Source organism: Schistocerca serialis, chromosome 6, assembly GCF_023864345.2.
Source record: "Schistocerca serialis cubense isolate TAMUIC-IGC-003099 chromosome 6, iqSchSeri2.2, whole genome shotgun sequence".
NCBI classification, from domain to species: domain Eukaryota; kingdom Metazoa; phylum Arthropoda; class Insecta; order Orthoptera; family Acrididae; genus Schistocerca; species Schistocerca serialis.
This window is the reverse complement of record NC_064643.1, coordinates 286741819-286759510: the sequence shown is the minus strand read 5'-3', so window position 1 is coordinate 286759510 and position 17692 is coordinate 286741819. Positions and strand designations below refer to the sequence as shown.

At 43.7% G+C, this 17692-nt stretch overlaps 1 protein-coding gene across 1 annotated transcript in view; it reads right to left on the bottom strand.

Moving 5' to 3' along the window:
- The window catches only part of LOC126484824 (uncharacterized), a 134819-nt gene that overhangs the window by 98422 nt on the left and 18705 nt on the right, over nt 1-17692 (bottom strand). Inside the window, exon 3 of the mRNA XM_050108420.1 lies at nt 2447-2634. Within this exon, the coding sequence (XP_049964377.1) occupies nt 2447-2634 (188 nt within the window). The remainder of the gene's footprint in view (nt 1-2446; nt 2635-17692) is intronic.

Below are 17692 nucleotides of genomic sequence, written 5' to 3'. Positions count from 1 at the left end.
GGAAGTGCTCTCCGACAGAGCTACCCAAGCACAAGTCAGAGTGTTAAGTCTATCAGTACTTCATCTCCTACCTTTCATATTTCTCGGAATTTTTAGTTTGGTAAAAACAGAATAAAATAAATATTTCTCACTTACCCTTATGAAAAAGTAATGAACTATTAAAACACTGGACTGGAAGTTAAATGTCTGACCTCTAAAACATATCTGTTTATTTCATATGTCTTTGTGCAAAGGTAACCAAGCAGCACACTTTCCCGTGTCGTGCATTTCTCTGGCCAAGTGGAAGGCACTCCCTAGAATAAATCTGGAAATTTGTGGTAAGTTCCTATGGGACCAAAGTGCAGGGGTCATCGGTTTCTAGGCTTACGCACTACTTAATCTAACTTAAACTAACTTACGCTAAGGTCAACACACACACACACCCAAGCCCGAGGGAGGACTCGAACCTCCGACGGGAGGAGCCGCGCGAACCGTGGCAAGCTGCCTAAGACCCCGCGGCTACCTGGCGGGGCCCCTAGGATAACAGTCGCAATATACTGTGAATGGAATCCTGTCTTTTCAGCTTGCTTTCATCTTTCCTTAGAAGTGACACACTACAATACTACCGGAGCCGCGCTGCTGCTACGGTTGCAGGTTCGAATCCTGCCTCGGGCATGGATGTGTGTGATGTCCTTAGGTTAGTTAGGTTTAAGTAGTTCTAAGTTCTAGGGGACTGATGACCACAGCAGTTGAGTCCCATAGTGCTCAGAACCATTTGAACCATTTTTAACAATACTACCACTCCATTCGTCAACAGCTGTTTTAAAACACAATACTGGCCATTAAAACTTCTACACCACGAAGACGCGAAAATTAACCGACAGGAAGAAGATGCTGTGATATGCAAATGATTAGCTTTTCAGAGCATTCACACAAGGCTGGCGCCGGTGGCGACACCTACAACGTGCTGACATGAGGAAAGTTTCCAACCGATTTCTGATACACAAACAGCAGTTGACCTGAGTTGCCTGGTGAAACGTTGTTGTGAGGCCTCGTGTAAGGAGGAGAAATGCGTACCATCGCGTTTCCGAATTTGATAAAGGTCGGACTGGAGGCTATCGCGATTACGGTTTATCGTATCGCGACATTGCTGCTCGCGTTGGTCGAGATCCAATGACTGTTAGCAGAATATGGAATCGGTAGGTTCGGCAGGGTAATACGGAACGCCGTGTTAGATCACAACGGCCTCGTATCACTAGCAGTCGAGATGACAGGCATCTTATCCGCATGGCTGTAACGAATCGTGCAGCCACGTCTCGATCCCTGAGTCAACAGATGGGGACGTTTGCAAGACAACAACCATCTGCATGAACAGTTCGACGACGTTTGCAGCAGCATAGACTATCAGCTCGGAGACCACGGCTGCGGTTATCCTTGACGCTGCATCACAGACAGGAGCGGCTGCGATGGTGTACTCAACGACGAACCTGGGTGCACGAATGGCAAAACGTCATTTTTTCGGATGAATCCAGGTTCTGTTTACAGCATCATAATGGTCGCATCCGTGATTGGCGACATCGCGGTGAACGCACATTGGAAGCGTGTATTCGTCATTGCCATACTGGCGTATCACCGACGTGATGGTATGGGGTGCCATTGGTTACACTTCTCGGTCACCTCTTGTTCGCATTGACGGCACTTTAAACCGTGAACGTTACATTTCAGATGTCTTACGATCCGTGGTTCTACCCTTTATTCGATCCCTGCGAAACCCTACATTTCAGCAGGATAATGCACGACCGCATGTTGCAGGTCCCGTACGGGCCCTTCTGGATACAGAAAATGTTCGACTGCTGCCCTGGCCAGCACATTCTCCAGATCGATCACCAATTGAAAACGTCTGGTCAATGGTGGCCGAGCAACTGGCTTGTCACAATACGCCAGTCACTACTCTTAATGAACTGTGGTATCGTGTTGATGCTGTATGGGCAGCTGTACCTGTACACGCCATCTGTTTGACTCAATGCCCAGGCGTATCAAGGCCATTATTACGGCCAGAGGTGGTTGTTCCGGGTACTGATTTCTCTGGATCTGTGCACCAAAAGTGCGTGAAAATGTAATCACATGTCAGTTCTAATATAATATATTTGTCCAATAAATACCCATTTATCATCTGCATTTCTTCTTGGTGTAGAAATTGTAATGGCCAGATTGTATCTACTCGCCAATATTGAGCAATAATAAAAGTATAATCCGAGATAAAACGAAGCTGATTGTTACAAACTAACACTTTTTTTTCTTTTGCATAACGACGTGTGGTTTAAGGTTTCAGTGTAATTGTTTTCACGCAATCTGGATTGTTATCCTTTTGTTTGTTGAGACAATGGCTTTGAAGGACGCGGGAGCTCCGCCATTGTTAAGCACCCACAGAAATGTTGGAGAGTCGGCTCCCTGGCCCTCGTCATACCTTGCAGTGCGGCAGGTGGTGCACGGTGTGTCGAGCCTCCAGCGGCTGCCAGGAGAGTCTGTCGCGGTCGCGGCGGCCCGCCTTGTCGATCAGGTAGTCCAGGACCTCCTCCCACCACACCAGGCCGCGGTTGTGGGCGTCCAGCGCGCCGAACAGCCGGGCGCCAACCGCCGCTTCCACAGGCGCACCTGCGCAATGCACACACGGCGGTCCTGACACGCGCCCAAGGCCAGCCACAAGTATGACGTAATTCGCACGGTTACTGTATGGCAGTCTCAATGCAGCATTCGAGCCAACACAGTACAGCCTTTCTTACACTGCCGCCCATTTGGAACACCAGAATGGAAACAAAAGAAAGTTATTTTTTATGTGGCGTATACAATGTAGTACGAAGAATATATGATCAAATTGGGAAGCTTTTTTTTTACAACTCGATAAATGCAAAAAAGTAAAATATCGTACTGATATAATAATTACATAAATGAGATAATTTAACACGTACACAGCCTTTGTAGCACAATTGCAGTTGTTTCTTTGACTTTTAGAAAAGTTTCATTGTTTATTTCAGAACAGAGGGAAGACGTTTCCAAGTTTTTTCAGAAGTCCATGAATGGAAAGATGGAAAATAAAAGTTTTGTTGACATAAACGTTCGAATTCCAGAATGAGATTTTCACTCTGCAGCGGAGTGTGCGCTGATATGAAACTTCCTGGCAGATTAAAACTGTGTGCCGGACCGAGACTCGAACTCGAGACCTTTGCCTTTCGCGGGCAAGTGCTCTACCAACTGAGGTACCGAAGCACGACTCACGCCCGGTACTCACAGCTTTACTTCTGCCAGTACCTCGTCTCCTACCTTCCAAACTTTACAGAAGCTCTTCTGCAAGTTTCGCAGGAGAGCTTCTGTAAAGTTTGGAAGGTAGGAGACGAGGTACTGGCAGAAGTAAAGCTGTGAGTACCGGGCGTGAGTCGTGCTTCGGTACCTCAGTTGGTAGAGCACTTGCCCGCGAAAGGCAAAGGTCCCGAGTTCGAGCCTCGGTCCGGCACACAGTTTTAATCTGCCAGGAAGTTTCATAACGTTCGAATTAATTTTTTTTCATTTCCTTTTCATCTTTTACATTAATTATAAAAACTATTGTACTTTATTATTCATTTTGCACAGAAATACAGTAATGTAATACAATACAGCACTTTACTGTAATTTTTTCCATAAATGTTTGAAAAGCAGAAGTGCAAGATAATGTGGCGAAATAAATAAAAAATATTAAATTTATTGATTTTTTGAAAAGAGAAAAAAATTACGGATATGGAACTTTAGAATTTTTGGAAGGCTTTTTTACGAACTGTATTGACCGGCTTGAATGCAGACAAATTCAGTTCTGCGTGAAATTTGCCTGTAACATAATTTACAATTCCGATTAATAATATTTTTGAATTCTACGTCATTGTTAATTCATTCAGAGTTCTCATCTTAGACGTAGAATTAGTCTTTCTGCCACAATATTAATTCATTAGTCGCCATCGATGTTCTCTTTGTTGAGCGTGCGTATCTTCCTAAGTCGGCATCGGTTTCCTTCACGAAGACGGTGGAAACAAAGGAATACAATGCTACGTCGCTTTAAATAATTCTCGTAAAACTTGGCAGAGCACTTGCCCGCGAAAGGCAAAGGTCCCGAGTTCGAGTCTCGGTCCGGCACACAGTTTTAATCTGCCAGGAAGTTTCAGATCAGCGCACACTCCGCTGCAGAGTGCAAATCTCATTCTGGAAACATCCCCCAGGCTGTGGCTAAGCCATGTCTCCGCAATATCCTTTCTTTCAGGAGTGCTAGTTCTGCAAGGCTCGCAGAAGAGCTTCTGTAAAGTTTGGAAGGTAGGAGGCGAGGTACTGGCGGAAGTAAAGCTGTGAGGACGAGGCGTGAGTCGTGCTCACTTGGTAGAGCACTTGCCCGCGAAAGGCAAAGGTCCCGGGTTCGAGTCTCGGCGCGGCACACAGTTAACATTAAAGAGACTGTATTCTACATTCCTATCAATGTAATCTTTGGCGCAGACTTTAAAGTATTGTATCTCTGCGTCGTAATGTGTCGCTACAATAGCGACAAGTGCTATTGAAATACAACACAAAATACTCGCTACAACAATACTAAACTGGAAATCTATTGATTATTTTAACAGTATCGATATAAAACTCGTCTGCTCTTTTTGGTATGTTAAAATGTCTCATAAGTTTTAAGACATACTTTTTCTTTTTCTTGCTGATCATGTTGTTCTTTTCCACGGTGGGTGCTTTCTTCACTTCCTGGATGAAGTTTCTAGATTTCTGCTCCTCAATCTCTACAGGACTTCCAGTAGAAGCATCCTATACTGCCAACAAAGCCTTCTCCTTAGACTTTTCTTAAGCCATCGCTCGCTAAGCAGTTATTTTGGAAATCTGGAAGTTTTGGTAAGGTCTTAGGGGACCAAACTGCTGAGGTCATCAGTCCCTAAGTTTACACACTACTTAATCCAACTCAAACTAGCTTACGCTAAGGACAACACACACACACAAGCCAGGACTCGGACCTTCGACGGGGGGAGCCGCGCGAACCGTGACGAGGCTACCCCACGCGGCCAGTTATTTTGCAAGGACATCTTAGATCGTAGCGCCTTTAGTGCGTTCGACTTCATATCCTGTGCATCCCAAATTTTATTTAGTATCCTGATGATGCCATGTTGTTCTAGCAATTTATAGTATTCAATCAGTGAAAGAATATCTTCCTTCTTCCGGTAGTCTTTATCCACTCTAGCAAATACTCTGTCAGGATTATAGCTGTAACCAGCTTATCAAATTTTCTGTTTTCTTCCAAGAACGTCACCAGTATGCACATCAGTCCTGTATTTTTATTTCGGCTGGTACAGGAGACAGAATGTAAATCAATTTCATTTGCAGCATTTTCTGGCTGGGACGCATCAAGGTTTCTGAGAACATCCAGTAAAGTTGAGGCTACTTGGAGACTTCGTTTCGGTCCTTCTGTTTCAAACCAAGTATAAAAAGCAATCATTTCCTTTATCTGTGTTCCAGAATTAATAATAGTGCACAAATTGTATAGCTAAACCCGCCTTGAGTAGAGTACATCATCTACAGACGGCTGTGGTAATGGCTGGTTCTGTTGTATATCAAAATATACAAAAAACACATTTGGATTTTCCTTCTCCATTACTGCACAGAACTTTTTTGCATGATGTTTCTGCAGCCTGTGGTTTGATATTAAATGATTCTTTTTCCCTAGGTCTTGTTTCTTTCAAGGGTCTGTCTTTGGGCATCCCTGATGTGGCTTGAAATGTTGCGGCACATTTTTACTGTCTGGCCATCTTTTTTCTCAAAGTTGTACTTTATCGAAACAGTATTCCTCAGTTTTCCTTCTTTTTTGAAGCTCCTTTTTCCTGACAAAGCTGGCTCGAACTGAGCAGTAACCCAGAGTTACAATTGTTGTGTAAATGACTAATTTATTTCTGTTGTTGGTTCTGGTGGCAAGTTCTTGCCTATGACTCATGTAGTTTTCTTTTCCAGAAAACTCATTGAACCGGCCGGTGTGGCCGAGCGGTTCTAGGCGCTTCAGTCTGGAATCGCGCGACCGCTACGGTCGCAGGTTCGAATCCTGCATCGGGCATGGATGTGTATGATGTCCTTAGGCTACTTAGGTTTAAGTAGTTCTAAGTTCTAGGGGACTGATGACCTCAGATGTTAAGTCCCATAGTGCTTAGAGCCATTTGAACCATTTGAAAACTCACTGACTTTATCGTTGACAAAGATGTCCTACATTGTTATCCTCCCTTCACATCTGTCAGAAGAAAATCAAAGTTTGCATTTATCGAATTTTGCTTTAACTTGCCGAGAGGTAATATCGAGTTTTGCAAATCTCCTAGTTTTCAACACATTGTAACAACAGCAAATATCAGTTTTTGACAAAACTTTTCAAACAGATTATGCGTGACAACTTGTGCCTACAAAAATCTAAAATTCAAACTTTATCGTCTTTTGAAAAAATGCTCCTTAATTTTTAGATGATTTGAGGATGTGGGTGCAGGGTGCGATGTTTGGTACACAGAGCTAACACCCGTTGCAGCAACAACAGCTCTGTCCTAGCTGAGCATCGAGCGGCACACAATTGCAAACAATGCAAATACATCATTCCACGATGTTTCCAATCTACAACAGAGTTCTTCTATTGTAGTGGCTGGCGAATGATGATATCCTAGTTTTATGGCAATCCATCAACAGATGTTTTCAATGGATGAGAGATCTGGAGAATGCGCTGGCCAGGGGAATAGCCGAACATCCTGAGTTTCGATATAGATCAGGACAGCACAGGCATTCTGAAGACGTGCATTATCTTATTGAAAGACAACGCCAGAGTATGTACCAAGCACGATCGCAAGAGATGGAAAAGAGCCACCGTGGTACAACAATCGAGTTAGAAAACTGCTGCGGAAGCAAAGGGAACTTCACAGCAAACATAAACATAGCCAAAGCCTTGCAGACAAACAAAAATTACGCGAAGCGAAATGTAGTGTGAGGAGGGCTATGCGAGAGGCGTTCAATGAATTCGAAAGTAAAGTCCTATGTACTGACTTGACAGAAATTCCTAAGAAATTTTGGTCAAAGCGGTAGGTGGATCAAAACAAAATGTCCAGACACTCAGTGACCAAAATGGTACTGAAACAGAGGATGACAGACTAAAGGGCGAAATACTAAATGTCTTTTTCCAAAGCTGTTTCACAGAGGACGACTGCGCTGTAGTTCCTTCTCTAGATTGTCGCACAGATGACAAAATGGTAGATATCGAAATAGATGACAGAGGGATAGAAAAACAATTAAAATCGCTCAAAAGAGGAAAGGGCGCTGGACCTGTTGGGATACCAGTTCGATTTTACACAGAGTACGCGAAGGAACTTGCCCCCTTCTTACAGCGGTGTACCGTAGGTCTCTAGAAGAGCGTAGCGTTCCAAAGGATTGGAAAACGGCACAGGTCATCCCCGTTTTCAAGAAGGGACGTCGAACAGATGTGCAGAACTATAGACCTATATCTCTAACGTCGATCAGTTGTAGAATTTTGGAACACGTATTATGTTCGAGTATAATGACTTTTCTGGAGACTAGAAATCTACTCTGTAGGAATCAGCATGGTTTTCGAAAAAGATGATCGTGTGAAACCCACCTCGCGCTATTCGTCCACGAGGGCCATAGACAAGGTTCCCAAGTATATGCCGTGTTTCTTGACTTCCGCAAGGCGTTCGATACAGTTCCCCACAGTCGTTTAATGAACAAAGTAAGAGCATATGGATTATCAGACCAATTGTGTGATTGGATTGAAGAGTTCCTAGATAACAGAACGCAGCATGTCATTCACAATGGAGAGAAGTGTTCCGAAGTAAGAGTGATTTCAGGTGTGCCGCAGCGGAGTGTCGTAGGACCGTTGCTGTTCATAATATACATAAATGACCTTGTGGATAACATCGGAAGTTCACTGAGGCTTTTTGCGGATGATGCTGTGGTATGTCGAAAGTTTGTAACAATGGAAAATTGTACTTAAATGCAGGAGGATCTGCAACGAATTGACGCATGGTGCAGGGAATGGCAATTGAATCTCAATGTAGACAAGTGTAATGTGCTGCGAATACATAGAAAGAAAGATCCTTTATCATTTAGCTACAATATAGCAGGTCAGCAACTGGAAGCAGTTAATTCCATAAATTATCTGGGAGTAGGCATTAGGCGTGATTTAAAATGGAATGATCATATAAAGTTGATTGTCGGTAAAGCAGATGCCAGACTGAGATTCATTGGAAGAATTCTAAGGAAATGCAATTCGAAAACAAAGGAAGTAGGTTACAGTACACTTGTTCGCCCACTGCTTGAGTATTGCTCACCGGTGTGGGATCCGCACCAGATGGGGTTGATAGAAGAGATAGAGAAGATCCAACGGAGAGCAGCGCGCTTCGTTACAGGATCATTTAGTAATCGCGAAAGCGTTACGGAGATGATAGATAAACTCCAGTGGAAGCCTTTGCAGGAGAGACTCTCAGGAGCTCGGTACGGGCTTTTGTTGAAGCTTCGAGAATATACCTTCACCGAGAAGTCAAGCAGTATACTGCTCCCTCCTACGTATATCTCGCGAAGAGACCATGAGGAAAAAATCAAAGAGATTAGAGCCCACACAGAGGCATACCGACAATCTTTCTTTCCACGAACAATACGAGACTGGAAGAACCGATAGAGGTACTCAAAGTACCCTCCGCCACACACCGTCAGGTGGCTTGCGGAGTAGATGTCAGAAATGTTATGACTGCTACCTAAATTACAGTCTGATGACGTTATCTATGCAAACTGCATCTCTTATCATCAGGCACGAGCTAAGAGCCCCTATGTCACGACGGCATTCTGGCTAGACTGTGGGCATCATCTTGGATTTTAAGACCTCCTTGCAGTTCTTGGGTCTGATCTGTGATCAGAGGTTTACGTGGATGCCACACCGCCATGATCTGAAATCTAGATAGCTGAAGGCACAATTAGGAAGCAGATCGATCCAGTCTCCTCAGAAACTTTCTCTGCACGTGAGTATTGCACCACAATGTATGGATCAGTAAAAACAGCCTATTTAGACACATTGTATGCTGAACACCATAGAGGAGCGTATCGAACCAGTTCCATTCCTAGTCTATGTACAGGAGCCGGTGAGCTGCCTCTTATCATCCGGGGAGAACTCCTCACAGTGAGACAGGTATTCAAAGTGAAGTCTACCTCCGATCATCCTGTTGTCGGTATTGCGGATGAACAATTCACACAACGAAGGTTTATCGGCCGCCGAGAAAGTAAGCGTTTTTCTAGAATGAAATTTTCACTCTGCAGTGGAATGTGCGCTGATATGAAACTTCCTGGCAGATTAAAACTGTGCGCCGGACCGAGACACGAACTTGGAAGGTAGGAGATGAGGTACTGGCGCAAGTAAAAGAGGATAGGTCGTGAGCCGTGCTTGGGTAGCTCATTCGGTGGAGCACTACTAACGAAAGGCGGAGGTCCCGAATTGGAGTCTCGGTCTGGCCCACGGTTTTAATCTGCCAGGAATTTTCATATCAGCGCACACTCCACTGCAAAGTGGAAATTCATTCCGAAAACCTCCCCCAGACTCTGGCTAAGCCACGTCTCTGCAATATCCTTTCTTCCAAAAGTGCTAATCTTGCATTTTTCGTTGGAGAGCTTCTGTGAAGTTTGGAAGGTAGGACGAGGTACTGGCAGAAGTAAAACTGTAAAGACGGGTGGTGAGTCGTGCTTGGGTAGCTCAGTCGGTAGAGTACTTGTCCCCGAACGACAAAGATCCCAATTCCGTGTCTAGGTCTGGAACACAGCTTTAATCTGCCTGAAAGTTCCAAGCCTTTTTTCTGTCCTTTCGAAGGAGTATCTCAATCAACCTGCTGTGAAAGGCATGTTGTTGTTGTTGTGGTCTTCAGTCCTGAGACTGGTTTGATGCAGCTCTCCATGCTACTCTATCCTGTGCAAGCTTTTTCATCTCCCAGTACCTACTGCATCCTACATCCTTCTGAATCTGCTTAGTGTATTCATCTCTTGGTCTCCCTCTACGATTTTTACCCTCCACGCTGCCCTCCAATACTAAATTGGTGATCCCTTGATGCCTCAGAACATGTCCTACCAACCGATCCCTTCTTCTGGTCAAGTTGTGGCACAAACTTCTCTTCTCCCAAATCCTATTCAATACTTCCTCATTAGTTATGTGATCTACCCATCTAATCTCCAGTATTCTTCTGTAGCACCACATTTCGAAAGCTTCTATTCTCTTCTTGTCCAAACTATTTATCGTCCATGTTTCACTTCCATACATGGCTACACTCCATACGAATACTTTCAGAAATGACTTCGTGACACTTAAATCAATACTGGATGTTAACAAATTTCTCTTCTTCAGAAACGCTTTCCTTGCCATTGCCAGCCTACATTTTATATCCTCTCTACTTCGACCATCATCAGTTATTTTGCTCCCCAAATAGCAAAACTCCTTTACGACTTTAAGTGCCTCATTTCCTAATCTAATTCCCTCAGCATCACCTGACTTAATTCGACTACATTCCATTATCCTTGTTTTGCTTTTGTTGATGTTCATCTTATATCCTCCTTTCAAGACACTGTCCATTCCATTCAACTGCTCTTCCAAGTCCTTTGCTGTCTCTGACAGAATTACAATGTCATCGGCAAACCTCAAAGTTTTTATTTCTTCTCCATGAATTTTAATACCTACTCCGAATTTTTCTTTTGTTTCCTTTACTGCTTGCTCAATATACAGATTGAACAACATCTGGGACAGGCTACAACCCTGTCTCACTCCTTTCCCAACCGCTGCTTCCCTTTCATGTCCCTCGACTCTTATAACTGCCATCTGGTTTCTGTACAAATTGTAAATAGCCTTTCGCTCCCTGTATTTTACCCCTGCCACCTTTACAATTTGAAAGAGAGTATTCCAGTCAACATTGTCAAAAGCTTTCTCTAAGTCTACAAATGCTAGAAACGTAGGTTTGCCTTTCCTTAATCTTTCTTCTAAGATAAGTCGTAAGGTCAGTATTGCCTCATGTGTTCCAGTGTTTCTACGGAATCCAAACTGATCTTCCCCGAGGTTGGCTTCTACTAGTTTTTCCATTCGTCTGTAAAGAATTCGTGTTAGTATTTTGCAGCTGTGACTTATTAAGCTGATAGTTCGGTAATTTTCACATCTGGTGAAAGGCATACCAGTTGTTAAACAGGGATGGAGCAAATACTCTCCCTGAATAACTGACAGGCCCACATTTAACTTGGAGACGAAGGACTACAACGAAATCACCACCCACCTATAGTTTCAGAAAAGGTTTTTATCGGCATATCGTTGGTAAATCGCGAGTACGTGGTGGTTTTTACCGATCCATCAAAGCGAGAGAATGTTCTGGGTGTTCTGTTACCTTCCCCCATTATATCATTAACACTCGCCTACCAACTCGGCTACTGTGCAGTGGGCGGTCAACAAGGTAGTGGAGCGCGTGAGATTTCTTAGTGGAGCGAAGATTCTTGTTTGCACAGACTCTCTAGTGTTCTGCAGGCTACTCAGCAAATGTTTCCAGCAGATACGACAGTTCATACGGTTCAGGACACGGTCCACCTCTTGCTCGGGCAGAAGAACGAGATGGTCTTCTGTTGGGTCCCTGGACACATGGGAATCGAGGGGAATGACAAAACTGTCAGAGTAGCGTACACAGTCTGCCAGGAAAATGGCACACTTGATTTCAACATCCCCCTGTAGGCTGCCGTGAGGTGGGTAACAAAGAGAGTATTGGCTGACTGGAAAAGACTGTGGGTGGAAGGGGCCGACAAAAACTACGGTCAGTCAAACCAGCTATTCGACTTTCTCCCGAGCTCAAAGAAGAGACGAAATGGTGCTCACTCGCCATCGTACTGCACACTGCCCACTGACAGATGCTCACATATTGTGGCATGGAGGTCCAGTGGAATGCAATGTTTGTGGCGTCACACTTATACTGCGCCATCTTCCCACATCGTTTATTTTGTGCGCTGTTAGGAGAGAAGCCTTTGGTCTACCGAGGAGCTTACCCTCAATTTTAGGATATGATGAGACAATGGGAAGATAGTTGTTGACATTATGTGTGGCATCAGGACTCTTGTCCAATTTAATCGGACGAAGGTTTCAATGTGTTTTTGGGTGGTTGGCTCATCCAATGCTCCACGAACAATCACTCATCTCATGCCATACACTGTTTTGTTAACACTATTAACGTACTGGGTGGTTATAATTAAAGTGCAGCTATTCACGGAGGTCCAGTGTGGGATTACCATATGGCAGCGAAACTTGATAGATATGCTTATGCGTTAATGCAGAACCTATTTACATGGAAAAAAATTGTCCAGTTTTGCCACCAGGTGCGACTCTGCCTTTGTACACTGTTTGTATGATGGTACGACAACCACGCTGTCATTTACCAATCCATAACTTGAGTGAACGGCACGGCTATCGAGAAGAAAGACCGTGTGCTGTTAGTGGTTCAAAAATGGTTCAAATGGCTCTGAGCACTATGGGACTTAACAGCTATGGTCATCAGTCCCCTAGAACTTAGAACTACTTAAACCTAACTAACCTAAGGGCATCACACAACACCCAGTCATCACGAGGCAGAGAAAATCCCTGACCCCGCCGGGAATCGAACCCGGGAACCCGGGCGCGGGAAGCGAGAACGCTACCGCACGACCACGAGCTGCGGACTGTGCTGTTAGTGAAACTGTTTTATGTGAATGGCAGCAATTACAGTGCTGCGCTGCGAGAGTAGCGCCGACTGAAAGCTCAGAGAAGAGGCACCGTGTCATTAAACGGTTTAAAGAAGATCATAATGAAATTCGAAAACACGCGTGAGTTTGGTGTGGCACTTGAAAAAGGAAGGCCTCCTGTCTCGGAGGAAGTTAATGACGAGGTTGCTGTTGCTGTAACTGACCACGCAGCACGAGCCCCGGTTATTCCCAGTGCTCGAGCAGTGTCACGAGAATTGTCCACCCCAGGGTCAAACGTATGGGGAGCTTTGCGGTCTATTTTACACTGGTACCCTTAAGAGATCCAGACGGTGCAGCAATTGAATCCTCATGATCTGCGGCGGCGTTCTGAATTTGCTGTTTGCTTCCTGGCACAGATCGAAGTTGGTGACGTATGTACGGGGAATATTCTATGGAGTGAATGGAGTGATGAGGCGCGTTTTTCTCTAACTATGCAACGAATATGCTAAACTGCCAAATTTGGGTTGCTGTTAAACCGCGTGTTATCCACGAAGAACCATCACACTCGCAGTGTTTGACTCTGTAATGTGGTTCCACGAGCACCTTTACTCTCGGTTCGTCCTTCTTTGAAGAAAATGCACCCAGAAGGCCTGTCATGTGTACCGTGACGTCTGAACGGTATTACGATCTCATTGTACAGCATATGATTCCTGCTTTGGAAGAGCGCAACTGTGTGGAGACCACTATTTCCATTGACGGTGGGGCAACACCTTATGCCGCTCGCATAGTGAAAGATCAGCTTAACTTAACCTTCCACAAAGAAGTTATCTGCAGAGGATTTCCAGGTGGGTGACCTGCAAGATCACCTGATCTGAATCCATGTTGTTTCAGCTCTGGAAATGTCTAAAAGAACGTGCTTAGCAGATACACGTTCGGCCTCTACCTGATTTGAAGGTCAGTGTACAGGAACATGTTGTTCAGATTCTACTGATGAGAGCAACTGTTGATCACGTCGTTTTACGGGTGCAGTATCTCGTCGACTTCTCCGGTGCTCATACTGAACAAATTGCGTAAGCAGCGGTTACTAATACGCGTATAATCACCATTTTGCCTTTATCATTTGTTTCATCTTTTCTGCCCACGTCCAGTTCCTAGTCCATTGCATATGGAATCATTTCTATACATCTTTCTTACGTTCACAGCACCAGATTTGCACATGGTGGCCAAAATTGGAACTAATGAGTAGCCGCACTTTAATTATAACCAACCGGTGCTGTTTAGCATTAAATATAGATTATAAGTGTTTGGAAGGCTTTTCCTGACGGTATTTGTCTGTAGTGTTACCTCGTATGGTAGAGAAACATCGCTGATAAACAGTTTAGTCAAAAAGAGAGTAGAGGTTCTTGAAATGTGGTGTCACAAAAGAATGCTGTAGGTCAGATCGCTGGTTCGGGCAAGTTGTGAGTAGGCACTGAATGGAACTGGTGAAACAAGAAATTGTGCCACAACTTGACTAAAAGAAGGGATCGGTTGGTAGAACGCGTTCTGAGACATCAAGGGTCCCAATTTAGTACTGGAGGCTAAAAATCGTAGACGGAGGCCAAGAGATGAATAGAGTAAGCGGGTTCAAAAGGATGTAAGGGATGTAGGCTGCAGTAGGTATTCAGAGATGAACAGCCTTCCACATGATAGAATAGCATCCCATGGTTGGATCAAACCAGACTTCCGACTAAAGACCCCAACAACAACAACAAAAATCGAGATATAATGAAAACTGGAAAGTAGCAAACTAAAGTAGCAAAAACCTATAAATGTCTTGAGTCAACACTGTAATAAATTGTAACTTTGTTTTCCGCAAACTTTTCTGATGTTCGAGGAGTACAGTTCAGTTCGTAGTCAGATTCTCTGACAGCATGGTGTAACGAGTTCGTAGGCTGTTATCGTCCGACCAGTATAACCAGTTGTTTTTTTAGGTTTTATCAATGAAAACTAAATTTGAGGAAAATTAAATAAATAACCATGTTTTCATTATTTTGAATCACTAGCGCCAAGAAGCACCTGAAGCTAATTCGAATCTGTGACAAATAAGAGACTGTACAGTGTGTATCTAAGATTCGACAGCAGTCGAAACGCAAGTTAAGTTACATACATAGTAGTTTGTAACTTGCACTCAAACAGAAATGCATAAAAATTAGTATTAATTAAAATATCAGGTGCAAAGTGGACTGTAAATTTATGATGAACAGAAGTTACAGCCGCCGGAAGCGAAAATAAGGATCTTAAATAAGCGTGATAACTGTTTCTTTTCACTATGAAGCGTAGCGCCTTGCATAGGGCATATGTAAGGAAGACACGGAAGCGAGATGATAGATACAATGAGTCGTGGTTATCGCGTGACAGATGCGCGCAGATCCAGTAGCTAGTCGCAAGCAGTTACGACTGTGACCGAAAGGTGTCAGCACCATACGAACTATGAAATAACACGTAGTTGAAACACATTTTGCAAACAAAACTGACCTATTATGACTATTACGACTTTCATTAATTATCTTTAATTTAATTTGTTTATAAATGTGAACTATGGTGTGAATGGAAAGTAAGATAATAAATGAAAATTGTTATGTCTTAACTGAGTATACGTTGGCGTAAGAGCCTTATGGTGAGAGAGTAAGTAACACTCAGGGGAAATTGCATGGTGCGACAACCCAGTTTCTGGGATTGGGGAAACAACAAATATTTTACGATAATTCTGTTAATTGAAGAGTGAGTTATTATTATAATTGTGGATTTTCTGAATTGGGTCATTTAGATATTGTTTATATTGGCTATTAGGTTGTCACTGGTCAAATGTAAAAGACGCGGGGTTGATCGGATTGACTATGATGTGTATCAGCCAATCACAGGGCAGTACGTTCGCAGGTATTTTGTGGATAAAAGAATTGCTTTGCGAAGTCTATAGATATCAGTTTGGAGCTCAGCCGTCATGGGGTTAGGATACGGATATAAGGAGCTCTGAATAAGTGGTAATTGTGCAGAAGAATGATTAAAACTAGACTGTGGACGGCCGCAAACTGGATACGAACGTATGAGAAAATACGAACACGTGAAATTCCGATTTTACTGGTAAACCGTGACTTTTGAATAACCAAAATCCGCGTGGCATGTTATACAAACCGTGACTGCAAACTGAAAGATCGTAGTGGTCAAATTGTGTAATATTTGAGCAAGCATTTTTTCACAGGTAATCCTTTTTGTAATCCTTTCTGGCATCAGATTGGGCTCGATACGGTAAGCTAGCTATGGTGAGTGACTGCGACTGCGTGTTAGGGTGCCGAAATTGTAACTTGAAATTTGTTCAAACTTCGTGTGTTTTGTATCAGACAAGTGCCAATATATCGAAATTTCCACTCACAACTACGTTTCAATTAATCGCTCAGCTAACCTGATACTGAAAAAAACATCCGTTGCACCCGTTGGATTCTTATAATTCTGCTGGTTCTACTACAGCTTTTCCAGTAGAAGAACATTCATTTTTAACAGGGAAGACGTGTTGACTGCAGAAGAAGAAATTCACCACAAGATCAGTGGTCATTTTCTATAAGACGATCAAAATTAACCGTACCGCTACAACTGTACATTAGGTGAGCCCGAACTCCTTCGACAAAATTTGGGAGGTTGTGCACAGATATTTTCTGAGTATTTTGCTGAACGGGACCCAAAATCTCCGACAGCTAGTTGCAGAGTAATAACGTAACTATAAATTATTGAGTTTGTTACAGCAATTAAATTTGTTGCTGGGAAACTACAAAGGAATTTCGCTTGCTGCAATTACTGCAGATTCTTTGGGTAATACGGGTTCAATTTTTGTTCCTGCAAGATTCTCAGTCCAGTTGTGTGACTTATGTTCAGAGTTCACGCAACGCGCCTACGAATTGTGGCATGATTGTTACATATTGGATAAGACACATTCTCTCCCATACCGTCCGCCTACTTGACTAAGTGTAACGTCTTTGGCTACCATGCAGCGGACCCGGGTTCGATTCCCTGCCGGGTTGAAGATTTCCTCCACTCGTGGACTGGGCGTTGTGTTGTCCTCATCATCACTTCTCATCGTCACGTAGGCGCAAGTTGCCCAATGCCCGTCGGACAAACTTCCCCGAATGGGGCCTCCCGGCCGTCAATGACACACGATCATTTCATTTATTCCATATCGGGAGGCCTGGCGTACCTCGCGCGGCCCCTCTCTTCCGCTGTAACGTGGAAGGATGCGGTTTCTCGTTGCCGGCTATGTAAAGATGGAAAAGTACAGGGGAGTGGTTGCCGTCGTGGCTGAGAACAGCTCAGCATCGCGTCGATGAGTTGTTTTTCAGTGAACCCATTCACGAAGTGTATATCGGGCAAGTCTTCATTAATAATGAGCCTGCCCTTATCGCTAAGTATTACTGTTAACGGTCAACTATCACTGCCAGCAAAACATATTCGAGACAGAACCGAGTAGTAGGCCTACTGCATTCAGGCTTGAGGGTGAAGAGTAAAATATGCCTTACTGTTGTCAAAAGTTGTTGTCTTGAGTGAATGAAAGAAGTTTGTTCCAAGCAAGATGTACAGTGCATGCCGCCGATGTTTACACTCTTGTGCGGATTCAGAGGGTGGAAAAATGTATGAAACACAGAAAAGGCAACACATTATCATGCCCAAACGATATAGGAAAACCATTGCCATTTAAACAGCTTCCAGTCGCCTCGGAATAGATAAATGCAGGCCCTATATGGTTTTCAATGGAATCTTCTACTATTATTCTTGCAAAATAGTGGCAAGTTCAGGTGACGATGATGTAGGTGGAATGCGATCACGCGCCCTTCTTTCCAAAACAGACCGCAAAAATAATAATGTTGATATTAAAAAGGATAACACTACGTAATGTTCTGCAAAATTGTATTTGTTTGGTCATGTA